The following is a 19,641-nucleotide window of genomic DNA, read 5'->3' as shown; positions in this document are numbered from 1 at the left end:
CACAATATACAAGCTAGCAAAAATTTCGAAAGCAAATGCAAGATAGCTTTCTTGTGTAAGCTCATGATTCTTGCTTCCTATTGCAATGTGCGAGTTGCAAGTTTTTCTTCTTGAGATAGGCAAGATAGTACTTTTGCAATTTTTGTTTCTTAAGATAGGCAAGCTTGTGATGTTCAAGATAACAAGCTCTTTCTTCTCTTTTGAGAAGTGTCATTTTTGCTTTCTTTGCAAAGTGCAAGCTAGCAAAATGCCAAACTAGCAAGAGATAATATTTTACATGAGGCAAGCAAACAATTTGGCAAATGTTACATTTGCATCTTCTCCTTTGAGAAGTGCAATTTTTGCTTTCATCTTGAATTGTGCAAGCTAGCTAGTTTGCCTCTTTTCATAATGTCCATGCTAGAAATTCTTGCTCCCCCTTTGTCATTGTCAAAAAGAAGGGAAGACCCTTATATCAATTTTCATATTATGACAAAGGTAAGTATCAATCTTATTTGTGCATCATTATATATTCAAATTAAAACATACATAATTTCAAAAACCTTATTTTTCATGTATGATACCGAAAAATAAATCAATCATTATTAATAGGCATATCATGATACTCAAACATTAAAATTTTTAAGCATTTATCAACATGTTGATCAAGATACCAAACATTCATCATTTAAAGCATTCATGATACACATCATATGCAATAAATACATCATGTACATCATTATCATAAGTATTGCATACATCATTTTAACTTCATGAATATTTCATCATTGCATGCATCATACCAAAATATTTCAAGCCATGCAAGCCATAAATACAAAGAAATCATGTCATGAAGGATAAAATCATTTGAATACCAAAAGACATGATTCATATAGTAAATATCTTCTTTAAATAAAATATCAAGAAAAATCATAGGAGTACAAAGAAGAGATCTTGTTTTAAAATAAAATCAAGTAATAACTCCAAGAACTCACAAGGAAAAATCATGATTCATTTAGAAAATCTCCTCTCGAGAGAATATCAAGTAAAATCGTAGAAGATCGATTAATGAGAAATTTTGATTTATAATAAAATCTCATGTATCGAATGTCGAGAAATCAAAATGATGATTTATATAAAAAATATCACAAGATATTCAAGAGAAAAATCATCATTCATTTTCAACTCATTCAATTTATTACATCAACATTTTTTAGATATGCATGATACCAAAATATGGTTTCAAACCTTCAACATATAACATGCATAAATTCAAAAATTGAAAGGAGAAGGGAAGAATTCAAATGTACAAAGATTTCAAGTCATGAATCCAAAATTCCATGAATCAAAATGATCATCAAAGGTAATCTCATGTTATTCCAAAAAATCAATATCATGATTTTGATATAACTCATTTCAAATTTAAATCATAAAAATCACTTTTATGGTTCACAAAATTCATAACATAGGTAGATTCATGATTTCATAATATATTTTCCCCTTTTTTAAGTATTTGATTTCATGTTAGCATGCTTTTTCATTTATGTTAAATAAAAACTTGCATCAACATTTAGGATCGAAAAATGAATTTCGTCATAAAACCATCAAGATCAATAGATTCTAAAAAATTAATTGTTATGGTCAAGAAAATCCGAAAATGAAATTTAATACTTTCATGCATTCGGACATGGTTTTGCCATATGTTTTTCAAATACACTCATGAAAATAACACATACTTATCATCATGTATAACTTAAAATCTCATGCATAAAATTGTCAATCATTGTATCAAAAATATTTAATATTTTCATTACATCATTATGCATTACTTCAAATCAAACATGATTTCATTTAACAATGTTAATCAAACATGAAACACATTATTACTTCTTAACCATGATTTCATATTTTCAATCAAAATCATTTTGTTTGTTTATCATAAAATATGCAATATTATCATTTTCAAAATTACTAGCATGATCATAATTTTTGTATTTTTATTTTTAAACATGTAATTTTCAAGAAAATTAATTCTAAACTAAAAAAGATAATACATCATGAAAGCATTAAGTAATTTCAAAATAAATCAGGGGGATTTCGATTACCTTTTCATTGAAAGCGGTTAAGGCGTAGTTTGCCACCTCGCCTTTCTTGATTTTCTCCTCATCTTCGGAGGAGCTCGATTCATCCCACTTTGTGTTCTTCTTCTTTGGCCTCTTCCTCCATTCAAGTTTATTGTTTATTTTAGATTTTTGTTTAATAAACTGATTAAGATTTAGTGTTCGAAGTTCAAGTTCATCATTGTCCTTATCACTTGAGTCATCGCTCAAGTGGTATTCATTTGTCCAGGATTCCAAATCCTTCCTGTTCTTTGGAAGGTTGTTTTGTTCATCATATGCATTGTGCACCATTTCATATGTCATCAACGAACCAATTAGTTCTTCAAGTGGTAAGTTGTTTAGGTTTTTAGCTTCTTGTATTGCAGTTACTTTTGAATCCCACTTCTTAGAAAGAGAATGTAAAATCTTGTTTACGAGTTCAAAATCCGAAAAACATTTGCCAAGAGCTCTTAAACCATTGACGACATCCGTAAAATGGGTGTACATGTCACCAATGGTTTCGCTTGGCTTCATTTGAAAAAGCTCGAAATCACACATCAAAAAGTTGATTTTCGAATCTTTAACTCTAGAAGTGCCTTCGTGTGTGATTTCAAGAGTGTGCCATATGTCAAAAGCCGTTTCGCACAAAGAAACCCGATTGAACTCATTTTTGTCCAAAACGCAAAATAAGGCATTCATAGCCTTTGCGTTTAAAGAAAAATACTTCTTCTCCAAATCCGACCATTCGTTCATCGATTTAGAGGGAAGTTAAAAATCGTTTTCAATAATATTTCATAAATCCAAATTCATAGAAATCAAGAAAACTCTCATTCGAGTTTTCCAATAATGGTGGACGAACAACCGAAAAACCCTCTTTAAAGCCATGAAGAGTCATTTCTCTCGGGTGTAAATCCGAAATGAGAAATACCGGGCTCTGATACCAATTGTTAGGATCAAGAGCAATAAGAGAGGGGGGGGGGTGGTGAATTAGTGCAGCGGATAAAAACGTCAACTTCATCAAATCTTTCGTACAATAAAAATCGTTTATGACGTAAAACCGATTTTGGAAACTTAGCTTGAAAGCATACGTAAATGTGTTGAAGGCAGTAAGCTATTGAAGGGGTTTGCAGTAAGGTAATAGCAGGAAATTGTTGAATCTCAGATTTTGATGATGAAGTCAATTGTCATTTGTTATCTAATCTATATGTTGAGATAAGTGTGCAGGATTAACTACAATGAAAGTAAGATATGTAGCAGAAGTTGCGCCGGAGTCAAGACAATGGTCATGTTGGGAGTTCGAGAGTTCGACGGAAGTTCGGACAGTCGTCGGAGGTTCTGCAGGAACAAATCCGAGAAGTCCATGAGCTTGCTAAAGAAGCTCATCGGAACTCGCCAAGTGGATCGTCACAAGTCCAGGAGTTTGCCAGAAGTCCGCAAGAGCATCACCGAGGGTTCATCAGATGATCGACGGAAGTTCGCCGGAAGCTCGTCGGAAGAAGCGATTGACGCACCGGAGCAAGATTGCAGTAAATGTCTTAGGAAATATCGTAGTTAGCATAATGATTAAGTTAGAAATGGGAGGTGATCCTATTAACTTAATCTTAGGGCAATTGGGCCCCTGAAAAACCCAAATTGGGCCGAATGGATCAACCCATTCGGACCCTGATTTCTGCCAAGCGGTTGAACCGCCCAAGCCAGGAGGTGGCACCGCCTGGGCTAAGTCTCCGAGCGAGACTGGGCGGTGCAACCACCCCAGCCAGGAGGTGGCACCGCCTGGGCTCAGTCTCCGAGCGAGACTGGGCGGTGCAACCTCCCCTAACAAGAGGTGGCACCGCATGAGCTCGGTCTTCGAGCTCTGGCAGGAGGTGCAACCGCCCCTGACAGAGGTGGCACCGCCCAGAGGCTCTGTCTTCGAGCTCTACTAGGCGGTGCAACCGCTCCAGTCAGGAGGTGCAACCGCCAGATCCCAGAATTCCGGGAATTGACAGTTTTGAGCTCCAAATTCAAACTGGGTTGGGACCTATAAATACCCCACCCATTCAGCACTGAAAGGGCACAAAATATACAACAAAATCCTGATCTTGTTCAATGATTTTTAGAGCTCAAAATTATTGTAAAGGCCAAAAGTTCTTCTCCCTCTTTTATTCCAAGTTCTGAGCTTTAAAGAGAGGAGAGAAAATTTTGTAAGGGTTGTCTCCTAAGCCCGTCAAAAGGAGTGAAACTGTAAAAGGGTGGTTGGCCTTCGCCTATTGAAGGAAGGCCTCTAATTGACGTCGGTGACCTCGTCGGTGGAGGAAGCCAAAAGTGGAGTAGGTCAAGATTGACCGAACCACTCTAAATCTCGGTTTGCATTTACTTTGAGCATATTATCTTTACTGCAAACCTCCTCTAAAGCTTACTGCTTTCTGCACATATACGATCGGGTTTCAAGCTTTACACTTTCCGAATCGGTGTTTAAACGTAAATCAGTTTCATCGTACGATCATCATATTTCTGTTTGCGTTTACGTTTTGATTTCTATCATAACTGCAAACTACCTTTATATCCTTGATTAAACTGCATCTCGCTTAATCAAGTGATTTACGAATCAGCATTTAGACGTAAATCAATTTTTTCGTACGAATATCATATTTCAGTTTGCGCCTACTATCTGATTAGAATCATAACTGCAAACTGCATTTATATCTTTGCTGCATCTCGCTTAAATAAAAGTTAAAGTGATTTACGAATCGGCTTTCTTACCAAAATCACTTTTAACGAATGAACGCAGTTTTTATTTTTCGTAGAAGGTTTTCCGCTACACTAATTCACCCCCCCCCCTCTTAGTGCTTTTGATCCTAACAGAAATAAAATGCAAACCAGAGAAGATGAGAGTTTATAGTGGTTCGGTCAATCGTGACCTACATCCACTCCTCCGATTCCTCTTCCATAGAAGCCACCAGCATCCACTAACGATCTTCCTTTACTAGGCAAAGATCAACCTCCTTCTTACACCCCTCTTCTCCTTTTACCGGGTTTAGGAGACAACCCTTACAAGCACTCACTCTCCTCTCTTAAACAAAATTCTAACACTTAAGCTAGAGGAGGGATTTCTCAACTGATTTCTACATCTTTTCTTTCCTTTTTTGCTCTCTATGCTTGTGTGAATTAACTAAGGATGAGAGAGGTATTTATAAGCCCCAAACCAGTTTGAATTCTGAGCTCAAAATTGTCATCTCTCGAAATTCCGGGGTCTGGCGGTTGCACCGCCTAACTAGGGCGGTTGTATCGCTTGGCAGAGCTCGAAGACTGAGCCTCTAGGCGGTGCCACCGCTTGTCAGGGGCGATTGCACACTTGGCAGAGCTCGGAGACTAAGCCCTGGCGGTGCCATCGCTTGCCTGGGGCGGTTGCACCGCCCAGTCTCGCTCGGAGATTGAGCCCTAGCGGTGCCACCGCTTTTCAAGGGCAGTTGCACCGCCTAGTCTCGCTCGGAGACTGAGCCCAGGCGGTGCCACCGCCTGCCTGGGGCGGTTGCACCACCCAGCTTTCCTAGGAGACCCTCTCTTGGGCGGTGCCACCACCTAATCAGGCGGTGCCACCGCCTACACTATTTCAGCTCACTGGTTGGGCTCCAAACTTGGCCCAAACCAGCCCGAACTCGGGCCCAATTGGCCCCTACATGGGTTAAAAGATTAACACCTAATCCTAACCCTAATTAATGTGCTAACTATGAATTTAAAGACATTTCCTAAGCTATTACAAAGTTCGCAAGTCAAGACTTCTTCCGGCGAGCTTCCGGCGAACTTCCGACGGTCTTCCGGTAAACTCTCGGAAACCATTCTGCGGACTTCCGGCAAACTCCTAGACTTCACGATTTGATCTTGGCGAGTTCCGACGAGCTTCTTTTGGCAAGCTCCTGGACTTCTCGGATTTGTTCCCGTAGAACCTCCGACGACCGTCCGGACTTCCGTTGAGCTCTCGAACTCCCAACATGATCATAGTCTTGACTCTGGTGTAGCTCCTGCTACATGTCTTACTTCCATCATAGTTAATCCTACACATGTAAAACAAAACTTTGATCAAGACATTTAATCCTAAGCAATTAATCAAGTTGTCCGACATGTCATTGGTCCCTCGTCACTTCGTCTGATTCTTCGGCGCATCGTCCTCTCCTACGGCCTATTGCCCAATCGGCCAGTTGACTCTGCAACTCCGATATCCTTGGCGCAATACCCACTCTTCTTGGCCCAATGCCTAAGTCCACGGCCCGAAGTCTTCTGTCGATACGTCGACCGATCCATCGGCCCGACGTCCAATCTTCTAACATATTCCTCCGGCACAACATGATTTTTTCTGCTTTAATTGTCTCATCCTGATCGAAGCATCCTGCATCACTCAAAACACAGATTAAAACATAAACACATATTAAGTGGTTTCATCATCAAAATACGAGATTCAACAATACACTCTTTCTCCTTTTGATAGGCTCAGGAGAGAACATTTACAACCTCTCTTTTAGACCTCACTCCTCCCTTAGAAAACTTCTAACTCTAGGAGGAATAGACTCTAAATCCTAAGAGAGTTTTCAACTTTTTCTCAAGTATTCTTTCCCCCTTTTTTAACTTAATTTCTTACCTCTCTATACAGGAATAGCTAGGGTATTTATAGACCCCAAATGGCTTCAAAATTGAAGCCAAAAAAGGTCTTATCCCGGGTTTTTTGGGTCTTGGTGGTACCACCGCTTATGCTGGATGGTACGCCTATAGCACTGACATTGGGTGGTACCATTGCCCAGTCTAACAGTACCATCACCAGACCTTACTACAGGACACTGAATGGGCCAAATAACATACCCAATTCAACCTTGATTTAGGCCCAATTGGCTCCTAATTAAGTTGGTATTGTTTCACCCTAATACCGACTCAATTAGATCTAAACTAACTCGATCTAGACACACAATTACAAGAATGAATCCTATGTTATCCGGCATGTTAATGGTTTATCTAGTGCTTCGTCCAATCCTTCGGCGCATTGTCCTCTCCTTCGGTGTATTGCCTAATCGGCATATTGACTCTCGCAACTTTCGATCTCCTTAACACCATATCCGATCCTTTAGCCTGATGCCCGAACTCACAGCTTGAAACCTTCTGCCAATATGTCGACCGATCCTCCGATCCAACGTCTAATCTTTAAACATGTTCCACTCCGACCCAATGTCTGATTCCTCCTACTTTAATTGGTTTGCCTTTTCTGATCGATGTTAGTCCTGCGTCACTCAAAACGCAGATTAGATCGTAAACTCATCAATTGATTTCATCATCACAATCTGAGATTCAACGATCTCCCCCTGTTTTTATGATGACAACCAATTAATGGCGGAATTTAAACTAAACTCCCCCTTTCAATATGTCATATTGATAGAACATTGAATTCAAGTCAAAGCAGTTATACTCATGATCATATGCAACACATTGTATACATATCATTGCATTATATGTATCATTATCATAAGTATTGCATGTATTATCATAAATATTTCAAATCATCATGGTATCAAAATATCAAAGTATATTACATCCTACCATGCATGATCATCATAACTTCTAATTGTATGCATCATCATAATACCATGAGTATTTCATGCATCATTTTATATCATCATAACTTCTCCCCCTTTATCATGAACAAAAAGGAGAAAAGTGCAATTAGCATGTTTTTGACACAATTTCAAATCATTGCATATATTATTGCATAATTTCAAGTTTTGAAACATCCTATATCATCGCATAATATCATGTTTTTGAAACATCATTGCATATATCATCATGCAAGCTAGCTAAGTTTTTTTTTTTTTTTGAAATGAAAGTTAGCAAAATTTTTGCATCTTTTGAGATGTGGAAGATAGCATGTTTTCTTTTCTTTGTGATATTTAAGTTAGGAAGTTTTTTTAAAAAGAAAGCAAGATAGTAAATAGCAAGTTTTACATCATTTAGAACATGCAAGCTAGCAAGTTTTAGAGAAGTGCAAGTTTAGCAATTCTTTGCTTCTTGAGATGAACAAGATAGAACTTTTGCTTCTCTTGAGATTGCAAGCTAGTAATTCTTACTTCTCTTTTGAGATGAGCAAGTTATCAAGTTTTGCCTTTCTTTGCAAGCTAGGAATTTTTACAAGTTTACAAGTTTTAGCTTCTTCTTGAATTGTGCATGTTAGCAAATCTTTTCCCCCCTTTGTCATTGTAAAAAAGAAGGGAATGTTACAATAGTATAAAATATTTTAATCATTACAAGACATACAAGTCATAAATACAAAGAAATTATGTCATGAAAGATATAATATCAAAGATCATAAAGGATTAAGTCATGAATACTAAAAGACATGATTTCAGTAAATAACAAAAAGAAACCTTAGGAGATCAAAGATCTTGATTCATAAAAAAAAAGTCTCGAGTATTAAATATCGAGAATTCAATATCATGGTGTAGATAAAAACATTCCTATAGCAAAAAGAGTTACGAGAGAACACAAATGATCTCGATTCATATATAATATATCTCAATTCATTATGAATCATAAAAAAAATTATAATTCTGAAAAAATATGATTTATTTAAAAATTTTATCTTAATCTACTCCCTCTATTTTCTAACACATGACACCCTCTAGTATGTGAATCAAAAATCTTCGATGGATTTATAATGAGAATTGAGATCCAATTGACATCTTAGTATAACCTCGAGAGATTTGACTAATCATATTAAACTTAAGAGATGAGCATTTCTTGTCAATAATAATTCTTTATAATTCTCATCCTGTTCGATCTCTAAATCATCATGATCTTAAAAGACTCAACAAACGATCGATGATGTACCGGATCCTCTATCCCGGGTAAGTTCTTTTCACTTATTATCGCCCCCAAACATAACACGCACGCGCTTGACGTACGCGGATTGTCACGCGCTGAGATGGCAGCGGGTGAGATGTCCGGTGAGAACCAATTTTGCGCGTAACTCATCCGCGTAAGACGCAAGCGGGTTCAGCGTTCATGTAGGTAGGCAGAATCCACGAGCGATAGTAATAATAATACGCGCTCGGCGACGGCGACTAACTCGCCCACTCGGCCCCATAAAATCGACGCGCACGTATACCCGGAACTAGCCGTTGGCGTTCCGCATTTCAAACGACCGCCTCTCTCTCCTATTATTATTGTTACCCTCCCTCAAACAAAATCCCATTCGTTCTCCGTTTCCCAAATCTTAAGCTCACACTCTCAAGTTCGTAACGCATTGTCTCTTTTGCTGCAACCTTGGTCGATCACAAAAGGCCCCATTTCGCACTGGTTCCTCCCAATTTCTTCTCCGTGCCCGACTGCGGATCGCGTCCTTCCTTTGCTTTTTCTGATCGGCTTGTCACCGCGCCGCGCACGAATCAGGGGTTCGAGCGGCGCGGCATCCCGCAATTTGACCCCCGACTAGGCCTCTTGCCTTCGATCTCGGTACATTTCTTTCCAATTGTTCTCGATCTTCTCTTATTGACGGATTGTGACGATTTTATATTCTTGCTCTGTTTTCTCGGTTTCTCCTTTAGGGTTTATTCTGGGGTGTTTGTTGCTTTTACTGCTTGTTTATTGCAAATTTGTTTGCTTAGCTGCTCTCGTCGTCTCGCTCAATGAACTCAGAGAGAGGACACGGAACTCGTCTAAGTTTTGCTTGTCTTGATATGAATGTTCTGATGATGAGCACAAGAGAATAGATCAGAAGCGGAAAATGGAGCTTCATGGATCTTCTAAAACAAAATGAGCCTTTTAGAGGATAAAAGAAAAGGTGACGGAAAAGGATGAGGCTGGAGATATCTGGAAGAAAAGGTGTAATTCTAAATGTTTGAGATATTTAGAAGCATGAAGGCTAAGAAAAAGCTAACTTCCAAGCTTTGAACTTTGATCTGCTTTATCTGTCGCTTGGTTGATTAGAAGTGAGCGAAAACTGTTTATTGCATCCTGTAAATGCTCATTGCTGACACTTGTCCATGTTCGAGCATGTCATTTTCCAAACTGATCATCCTGCAATTTCTGCTTGCTTATGTTATATATTGGTTTCCTCTGAAACTTTGATATGCAAGAAACAGGCACTGACGTCATGCCTGTTCAGAATTTAAATTAAAAGCAACTTTTAGTTCTTGGAACAGGAGTTTAGTGGTGATTTAACTACTGAATTTGTCTCTTTTTTCTTTTTCACTTCATCAGTATATATGATCTAACACTAGTCTGCAATTGTTTACGTCAGTGAAACAAGGGAGGTTTGTGTATCATATTTTACTAGCTTCCCCATAGAATTAAAATAATTGTGACGATTTCAGCTAGGTTATTCACAAAAATGACAGCAGCTAAGCCACCTAGTACCCCGGTCTCGAAGGTCGAAAAGATGTCAGTATGTACCCCTGGAGGCTCCAGAGTCAAGGAGGAGAAGATTTTTGTCACTGTACGTGTGAGACCTCTGAGTAGAAAGGAACTGTCACTAAAGGACCAAGAAGCATGGGAATGTATCGATGACAACAAAATTGTGTTCAAGATGTCATCTCAGGACCGCTTCAATTCACCATCTTCCTACACTTTTGGTACATTTGGAAATTAGTTCTAGCTCCACTTCATTTATCTTGGATCCAGGATATATAGACTAAACATTATTCCTAATGGGAATATACTCTGTGCCTTGGTCTTATTGTGCCAGACAAAGTATTTGGACCAACTTGTTTGACTGAGAGAGTCTATGAAGAAGGAGCCAAGAATGTTGCATTATCAGCACTGACAGGAATCAATGGTATGCATCAGTGGGAGACTAATCCTATCTAAAATTATATTTTGTCCGTATTACTTCTTAAAGATTCTTGTGACAACCGTACTATTATGTCTGCAGCTACCATCTTTGCTTATGGGCAGACTAGCAGTGGAAAAACATTTACCATGAGGGGAATAACTGAGAATGCGGTGAATGATATTTACAAGCACATAAATAATGTAAGATTTCTGAAACATTTATATATCCTTTTGTCATATGTTTTTATGCAAAACACATTTTCAGTTCATCTTCCTTTTTCTTTCTTGTTTTTCTTTATTTTATGGAATCCAGACTCCAGAGAGAGACTTTACCATAAAAATTTCTGCTATGGAGATATACAACGAGATAGTAAGGGATCTGCTTAAACCAGATTCTGGCGCCCTTCGCTTGCTAGATGATCCTGAGGTACTTCACAGTTTCATCATATTTATTAGTACGATTTACTACTGTCCTTATGAGGTTAACCATGTTTTATTCCTTTTATCTGCACAGAGAGGAACTATTGTTGATAAATTGGAAGAAGAAATGGCAAAAGATAGTCAGCATCTGAGATATCTAATTGGAACTTGTGAAGGTTAACTGACATTTTCTTGTATCATCTCCATTTAAAAGTTGTACTAAAGGTGACTAAATTTATAATCAGTATTTGATGTTTGACAGCACAACGGCAAGTTGGTGAAACTGCTTTGAACGATAACAGCTCCAGATCACACCAAATAATAAGGCTGGTACTGCTACTTGATTTTTCTTTTACTTTACTATATGATGTTTATACTGGATATGGAAAGCTTATAAATAATAACATACTATTTTATATTTTTATTTCACAGACAGTGGAAAGTACCCTACGTGAGAATTCAGACTGTGTGAAATCTTTTGTCGCTAGCCTGGTGAACTATTCTTATTGGTTCAACAATACTAATTTCTTTGTTCACTGTGGCATTTGGGCTTATAATTGTTTTCTGCAGAACTTTGTGGACCTTGCGGGAAGTGAAAGAGCTGGACAAACTCATGCAAGTGGTGCTAGGCTTAAAGAAGGCTGCCATATAAATCGAAGCTTGTTGAATCTTACAACAGTAATTAGAACATTGAGGTAATGATTTCTAGAAAGTAAATTTAGACAACTTTGGGTAGAATAAGAACTATACCACAAATTGTGGTTGATAAACATGATTCGTGAAACATTAGATTTACTGAACACCACCAAGAATCATTTAATCCTGGGCAAAAGTGTAGAGGAACACCACTAAATCGATTCTTTTGAATAAATCAAGCAGGTGACTGTAGATAAGTGGAAGGTCGTCTGAACCCTTCTTTTCTCCAAAAAAAAATGTTTTTAGGCTCTTGATGAATTGGATGAGACAATTGAATAGCATAATATAAAATTTTAGATTTGCACATGGTGGCCCTGTGTTATATTCCTGTTATTGGAGGCAATTTATAGGAACCAGGAAGGCATGAAAATCTTTAACCTGGATATGTTCGGTTATTGTTCTGCACTTATACAAGCAGCATGCCTTTTGTTTCTGCTTCGTTCAAGTTCTTTCAACACTTGCAATATGTGTAGTTTGGTTCTGCATGATGCAGCAATTAAATAATGTTCTGACTTCTGAGAAAAAAATAAATTTTCTTACATGTTGGTTCAGGGAGACTACGATTGATTGAAATGCAATATCAGATCTGAAAATTGAGGTTTCATGTTATCTATTTTCTGTTTGCAGTCAAGGGAAGCGAGGTGTCCATATTCCGTACAGAAATTCAAAAATAACACGTATATTACAGAGCTCTTTAGGAGGGAATGCGAGGACTGCCATTATCTGTACTCTGAGTCCAGCAATAAGCCATGTAGAACAATCTCGAAATACATTATTCTTTGCGACTTGTGCTAAGGAAGTTACCAACTCAGCACAAGTTAATGTGGTATGTAAAATACTGAAACTAGAGATGTTCGCATTTGTTCAATTGCACACAAGTACTAGTCCTTGTAAGTCTTGCAATAAAATGTTTTTTTGTCAATCAGGTTGTATCAGACAAACAGATGGTTAAACAGCTGCAAAAGGAAGTTGCAAGACTCGAAGCAGAATTGCGCACTCCAGAAACCTCTGCATGCCCTGAGGCCCTTCTGATGGAGAAAGAGTTGAAAATTAAGCGGGTAATTTTAATGCTTCTAATTATGACCATCATCTTTTCTCGTCTATATTATAAGCCAAATGTTTATGAACATATCATGACAAAATAGAGTTTAAGAGCATGATCTTATTGTCACATAATTAGATGGAAATGGAAATGGAAGAACTAAAGCGAGAAAGAGATCTTGCCCAATTACAGTTGGATGAATTACAACGGAAAGTTAGTGATGGTCATATAGCGGTAAAAGTCTTTCATGCGATTAGTATCAACTACTATTTTCCCGTTGCAATCTTCATCATGTATAAATTTTGTTCGGCAATACTTCTCTTCAGGGTTTAAATCCATGTGAATCATCACCTCGGCGAGTTGTAAAATCTCTCACCTTTTCTGGGACATCACCATCACCATATACCGGTGAAAAGGGTCATGGGAAAGTTGAACGTGTGAGAAATCCAACGAGGCAATCATCGACTATTCCATCCATGCTCGTGCATGAAATTCGCAAGCTCGAACAATTACAGGAGCAGCTTGGAGAGGAAGCAAACCAAGCACTTGAAGTTTTGCAGAAAGAGGTGGCTTGCCACAGACTTGGTAACCAAGATGCCGCTGAAACCATTGCCAAACTTCAAGCAGAAATAAGGGAGATGCGTGCTTTTAGATGTCTGAGTAAAGAGGTTGGCCTTTGCAATGAGGATATGAGCCAGAATGCTGGAGCAAACCTGAAAGACGAGATTACAAGACTCCATACACAGGGCAATTCCATTGCCAATCTCGAGGAAAAGCTGGAAAATGTCCAAAAATCTTTAGACAAGCTAGTGATGTCTCTTCCAAACAGCAATTGTTCTGTTGAGACGAATACAAAGTCTTCAAAGTTGCAATTCAAGAAGAAGAAGATGTTTCCTTTGACCATGAGCAGCAATGCAAACCGACCACACATCATAAGAGCACCATGCTCTCCTCTCTCATCTTCCCGGCGGGTGTTGGATTCTGAGGTGGAGAACAAAGTTCGAGAAAATGATACGGAATCCCATGAGAACATTTCAGGTTCAGAGAAAGTCACACCATCCAAGAGCGAGGATGGTGGAGACATCTCATCAAGGGATGAAACACCACGCTATCAGCGTTCCAGTTCGGTAAACATGAAAAAGATGCAAAAGATGTTCCAGAATGCTGCGGAGGAAAATGTGAGGAGCATAAGAGCATATGTCATAGAATTGAAAGAACGTGTTGCTAAGCTTCAGTATCAAAAGCAGCTGTTAGTTTGCCAGGTCTGAAGCTAACTTCCATCTCAACTGTTCGTTATTAGGTTCTGTATCTTTATAGGCAGGCTGTTAGTTTTCATGTTGATCTCATTTTAATGGTCTCAGGTGTTGGAATTAGAAGCTAACGAGGCTTCAGGGTATGATGATGGTGAAGAATGTGAAGAGAATATTTCAGATCTAGAAAAATCCCCTGCTGCATGGAAGTCCAGATTCGAGGAACAAATGCAGCAGATTATACATCTATGGGATGTTTGCCACGTATCGATAATACATCGCACTCAGTTTTATTTGCTATTCAGAGGTGATCCAGCGGATCAGATATACATTGAAGTAGAGGTCAGGAGATTGACATGGCTCCAAGAGCACTTCGATGAAGTGGGAAATGCGAGTCCTGCTCCGACGGGGGATGATCCAATTTCTCTGTCATCAAGGTGCAGACAATTTGAGCACGCATTGTTATTACAACACAATATTGTTTTCCTCTTTACAATTTTTCCAAACATTCAAAGACACTGGACATGTAACTTGTGATCCTGGTCTAATTGCTGGATTTTCGTTGCGTTGCAGTATCAAAGCATTGAGACATGAAAGAGAATTCCTTGCCAAGAGGCTGCAATCGAGATTGACAGAGGATGAGCGAGAGCGGCTATACATCAAGTGGCAAGTGCCCCTTGAAGGGAAGCAGAGAAAGCTTCAGTTGGTGAGCAAGCTGTGGACAGATCCAAATGATGCAGCACACATCGAAGAAAGTGCTGACATAGTGGCCAGGCTGGTCGGTTTCTGTGAGGGAGGAAATAATATGGCCAAGGAGATGTTCGAGCTGAACTTTGCACTGCCAGCAAGCAAGAAGCCATGGCTTCTTGGATGGCAGCCCATATCAAACTTGCTAGGGCTGTGATCGGAGAGTCATCACATAACGACTAGAGATGACAATGTCCTTCCTGCTGATGATGGACTGAACTCTTCAGAAATGAGGTTCCTGACACACACAACACAAGCAAAGCCCACACAAATTATTGATTTCACTTAGGAAACATGGGAATCCAATGGAAGTGAACTCTGAAGACGAGAGAGATCATTCATGTATGTATCTATCTGTGTACATAAACTGTGCAGCTGAAGGAGCATTTATTACAAAAACCTCTTCTATCATTTGAATTTTTTTGAATGCTGCGATCGGTGTTTATGGCTTTCAACAGAAATATAAGTAGGAAATATTGACTTGAGGTTGGTTTTTAAACTTTCAATCCCAAAAAAGTACGAATATAGAGATTTAATAATTGTTTATCTTTTTCAATTTTTTCGTTTAGATTTGATGGACTGAGAGTCTAAGCCAACTAGAATGATTGCTAGTTAGTATCAGGAAAGCATTTGGTGTTGCTCCTTTTCCTCCTCCTTTGGTTGGATGCCCTTTGTGACTCCATTTATTATCGTGCTTCCTATCTAATATTTCTTCTCTGATTTACCTTTTTCTTTTTTCCATTGTTGGAAAGCATTATATCGAGAATTAAAATTTAGTCCCAAATTTGTTTTTTAAGTTCTCAAAATGAACTTGTCATCTTCTTAATAATAACTCTAATAATTTTATGAATCAATTGCCACTAATATGTTTGAAACAAGTGGGATAACTCATACATTGTCTAACTCTTGATCATCAATGAAACAAGTGGGATAACCATGAGCTGCATCCTTTTTTTTTTTTTGCTCGAATTATTTAAGATCGAGCTGTTTTTCTTCTGCTTAAGATAACTGAATATCCTATATATAATATATATATATATATATATATATATATATATATATATATATATATATATATATATATATATATATATATATATATATATATATATATATATATAAACTTGAGCATGAGAGCTATGGAGTAGATATCGATACTCACAATAACTAAAATCGCTTTCTTTCCAAAGGGTCCTCCTATCTTCAAACTAAATCTCAAACCGTCCAAATGTTTAGCAATGATAAAGATATCTCATTCTAATAACTTAACATACAATTCACATATGTGTATTTCATTTTAAGGCTCTGTTGAAAGTGAACATAATCGTATGAGCCCTCGTAAGATTTAAAAGCACCGTCTCAAGGGACACAGTTAAATGTCCTAGGCATGCGACGAGAGATTTAGACATCGCCAATCATTCACATGCTTCATCACCGAAAGGGTTCGAGAACATAAGGTGTGTGCTTTCCTTTCACAATCTGAATTTTCCATTGCTTCTTTAGGATTTTTCTCTTGTTGAGTCTTTGCTGCAGTCATCATCCAAGAAATATTATTTATTCTAATAATCACGTGATCGATTGTCCTTATCTTACTTTCAAGTTTTGTGGACTAATTACATATTACTCTTTGTGGTTAGTCACATTTAGTATCTCGATCTCTAGGTCTCTGTAAGATGAATTGATAATATAATTTTTTTAAAGTATAGAGATCGAGATAGTACAGGTGACAAACTACAATGTAATTAGCTCAATCTTATGCTTGGGTCATTTTAGTTAATGTAATTAACTATAATTTAGTTAATGTAATTAACTATAATGTAAACGATTGCTTGACACTAGAGATGTGAAAGTTAATGTTGAACCTAATGGCATTTTTTTATAAAAAAAATTCTACAGAAACTTCTGTTGCTGAAAACAAGAGTTGTGAGCTAAAAATTGATCTTTATGATAAAGTAAATTAAGAGGTGAGATTTTCTTTTACAGTTATAAATTGATATATCATACTTTTTCTACCCATTATTTTATTTTTGATTGGGATAAATGGGTAGATGAAGATGATGATGATGATGGTACATTTATTTATTTTATTATTTCTTATTGCTGCATGAAGATTATGGTCTTTACATTGCATATTTCAGTTATGTACTTATACTAACTGTAAAGAAATACACAAATATTGTTATGAAAAAACACCAATCAGGGTATCAGTTTTAATATTATAGTCAAAGGAAATCATCCTGATAATCCATCATCCATCCCTATAAATCTGAGCTATAGTTGATATTTTAGTATATACATCTTCCAACCTCATCAAACAATGACATCAGCCAAGGCCGGTGCCATTTGAGGTAGCTCATGAATCATAAATTACATATCGTACTGAGAGTCTTTAGTAATGTGACTACCACAGAGAAACCAATGAATACAACTATCCTCCTCCTTATATATATATATATATATATATGGAATTTGTTTCAAGATGCCTTAATCTTTGATAAATTAGTTTGGTACTGTAACATCTCTCATTTAAAAAAAAATTAGTGAATTCTTATTTGTAAATATGAGAATTATTTAATAATTTTTTATATTAAATAATATTATTTTAGAAGTTTATGGCTATGGACCTAAGAGTAAATATTAGAAGTTTGATATGATTTATGAAATATTCATATTTAAGTTAAAAAAAAAAGGATATGTGTCACTAGCTAACCTAAATATGCCACTTTTATTGATTCTATGGATGACACATAAGCCCTTTCATGCATGCTTGACACCTTGCAACCCTTGTATTAGTCAAACCCAAATAATTTGATAAAAGATTAAAGAAAACAAAACTCAAAGCGTGGATTTGAGAAGAGAAGAGAAGGGAAGAAAAGAGAAGAAGAAAAAGAAGAGCTTGAGGTTTTGCATCAATTTTCTCATATTTGGGAATCAAACTATTCCAAGGCAAGTGTTCTAATCTCATCCCACAGAAATCCTAATATCTGTTTTCATTTTAATTCTATATAATTCAAAATATTTCAGCTTAGAACCAAACCTTTCTTTCATTTTGATACAAAGCCATTAATCTATAATTTTTCAGTAATCTGACCTCTATGTACTGTTTTAAACCTAACTTTTAGCACTAAACTCTGATTTAGGTAAAGTCTAATTCATTTGAAAGTAGACTTAAAGATCTTTATTTTGATACCGAGATTGAATGATTTAGAGTTTAAATGCCTACTCAGACTTCTGTTTCAATTAACCCTACAGATTTTACAAAATAGGGACTATAATTTCTTACCTTTATAACTTTCTGTTGGGAACTCAGATTTATGCAAAATATGATTTATTGAAAACTAGACTCAAACATATTTCTGTGCTTATCTGATTTGAATTTTTTGGAATACAAATGCAAACCGAAAACATCTATTTTTATCAACCTTGTGGATTCAGTAAAACAGAACTGATGTTTTCAAACCTTTCACAACGAAATTATTTGTAACTCTCTATTGTAAAATTTAATTTTAGCAAAACTTGATTTATCTGAAAATAGATTAACACATCTTTCGAATGACATATATTTTATATAAATTGGAGCATAATTGGTTGTCTAAATAATTTATACAATCTACCTCTTAAATTCTACTAGAATCGAGCTTTGGTTGATTTTGCCTCCTCTTGTTTCTTCTTTTTGGAAATCGATTTCAGCAAAAACTCTTACTTAAGTTAAGCTTTAGATTGTTGTCTTGAATTCCTATATACTTTTGTCCTTCAATTATTTGTATACCTGTATTTATTATGTAAAGTTCAAGTTTGTATCGCAATGTTTCGTATAGGCACATGCATTCCGTTGTTTCCGCATATATTTTCGATATGTCCCAATTTTTATTGTTCACTATCCTTTTGTACTCCGGTGTTTGTGCGATAAATGTGAACCTATGCTAGAAATGGTAAAGGGAGTTATGCTTAGAGCCTGCGATGCTCTGCCGGTCTCCTATGACTTCACTCAGACGTGGAAGACTTATGTTTGGTGGTCATTTAAAAATGGATTGATCATATTATGTTATGATCCCACTTCACCTTCTATATGTTTGACATGATATCTAAGGTTTTGGTTGTGTTTCTATGTATGCTTTGGATAAGAATGAAATGAATGCAACGTCATGTGACATTTGAGCTTCTATTCATGTATTGTTCTTTGATATGTTTCCAAAATGTTTATATGTCTTTGTTATGTCTCGAAAAATATGATATGCCATGGATATGCTCCTTATGCCAATGATATACTCCGATTACCTTTCCTCGATTATATGAACAAAATATGCTTTGAACGAAACAACATTGTAATTCTGCATTCAAACAAAACATGCCTCTGTTTTCATCTTGTATCTTTGTTTTGTATTTTTGATACATTATTTGTTTGAAAACTATCCTCTTTGCTATAGATATGTTAGCCACTTCCTGAGCTTTATATGCTCACCCCGTTGTTATATAAAATTTTCAGGATAGCTTACCGCTTGCTAAAATATGTAAATTGGGTTGAGGCAGTAGAGAGCTAGAATATTTTGGGGCAAATATTTCGTATTTAATAAGTTGATGTTGTATAAGTTCCTTTTGTGTGTAATGTAATATCAATGAC

The 19,641-nt window shown here is 36.8% G+C and overlaps 1 protein-coding gene across 3 annotated transcripts; it reads left to right on the top strand.

Annotated features, from left to right (window-relative positions):
• The first annotated feature begins 9,276 nt into the window (after positions 1 to 9,276).
• LOC103998347 (kinesin-like protein KIN-7A) lies at positions 9,277 to 15,447 on the top strand. 3 transcript variants are annotated; one of them, XM_009419797.3, is made up of 15 exons: positions 9,277 to 9,548; positions 10,409 to 10,666; positions 10,780 to 10,869; positions 10,966 to 11,066; positions 11,179 to 11,292; positions 11,380 to 11,461; positions 11,548 to 11,615; positions 11,718 to 11,777; positions 11,856 to 11,980; positions 12,609 to 12,807; positions 12,908 to 13,039; positions 13,162 to 13,257; positions 13,350 to 14,285; positions 14,385 to 14,710; positions 14,847 to 15,447. In XM_009419797.3, the coding sequence occupies exons 2-15, from the start codon at positions 10,426 to 10,428 to the stop codon at positions 15,175 to 15,177; spliced, it is 2,901 nt and encodes a 966-aa protein (XP_009418072.2). In that variant the 5' UTR covers positions 9,277 to 9,548; positions 10,409 to 10,425; the 3' UTR covers positions 15,178 to 15,447. The 3 variants fall into 3 exon arrangements, with proteins under 3 accessions (XP_009418072.2, XP_018686835.2, XP_065023868.1); XM_018831290.2 differs by lacking the exon at positions 13,162 to 13,257; XM_065167796.1 differs by having other exon boundaries at positions 11,718 to 11,980.
• Positions 15,448 to 19,641: the final 4,194 nt, after the last annotated feature.

The sequence above is a fragment of the Musa acuminata genome, chromosome BXJ3-9 (assembly GCF_036884655.1).
Source record: "Musa acuminata AAA Group cultivar baxijiao chromosome BXJ3-9, Cavendish_Baxijiao_AAA, whole genome shotgun sequence".
Classification (NCBI taxonomy): Eukaryota; Viridiplantae; Streptophyta; class Magnoliopsida; order Zingiberales; family Musaceae; genus Musa; species Musa acuminata.
The sequence above is the reverse complement of the archived record's forward strand: the minus strand, read 5'-3'. Positions and strand labels throughout refer to the sequence as shown.

Coding starts and splice junctions, on each gene's coding strand:
- LOC103998347 (XM_065167796.1), top strand. CDS start 10,426: ATGACAGCAGCTAAGCCACCTAGTACCCCGGTCTCGAAGGTCGAAAAG. Junction 10,870..10,965: donor AGCACTGACAGGAATCAATG/GTATGCATCAGT, acceptor TTATGTCTGCAG/CTACCATCTTTGCTTATGGG. Junction 14,286..14,384: donor AGCAGCTGTTAGTTTGCCAG/GTCTGAAGCTAA, acceptor TAATGGTCTCAG/GTGTTGGAATTAGAAGCTAA.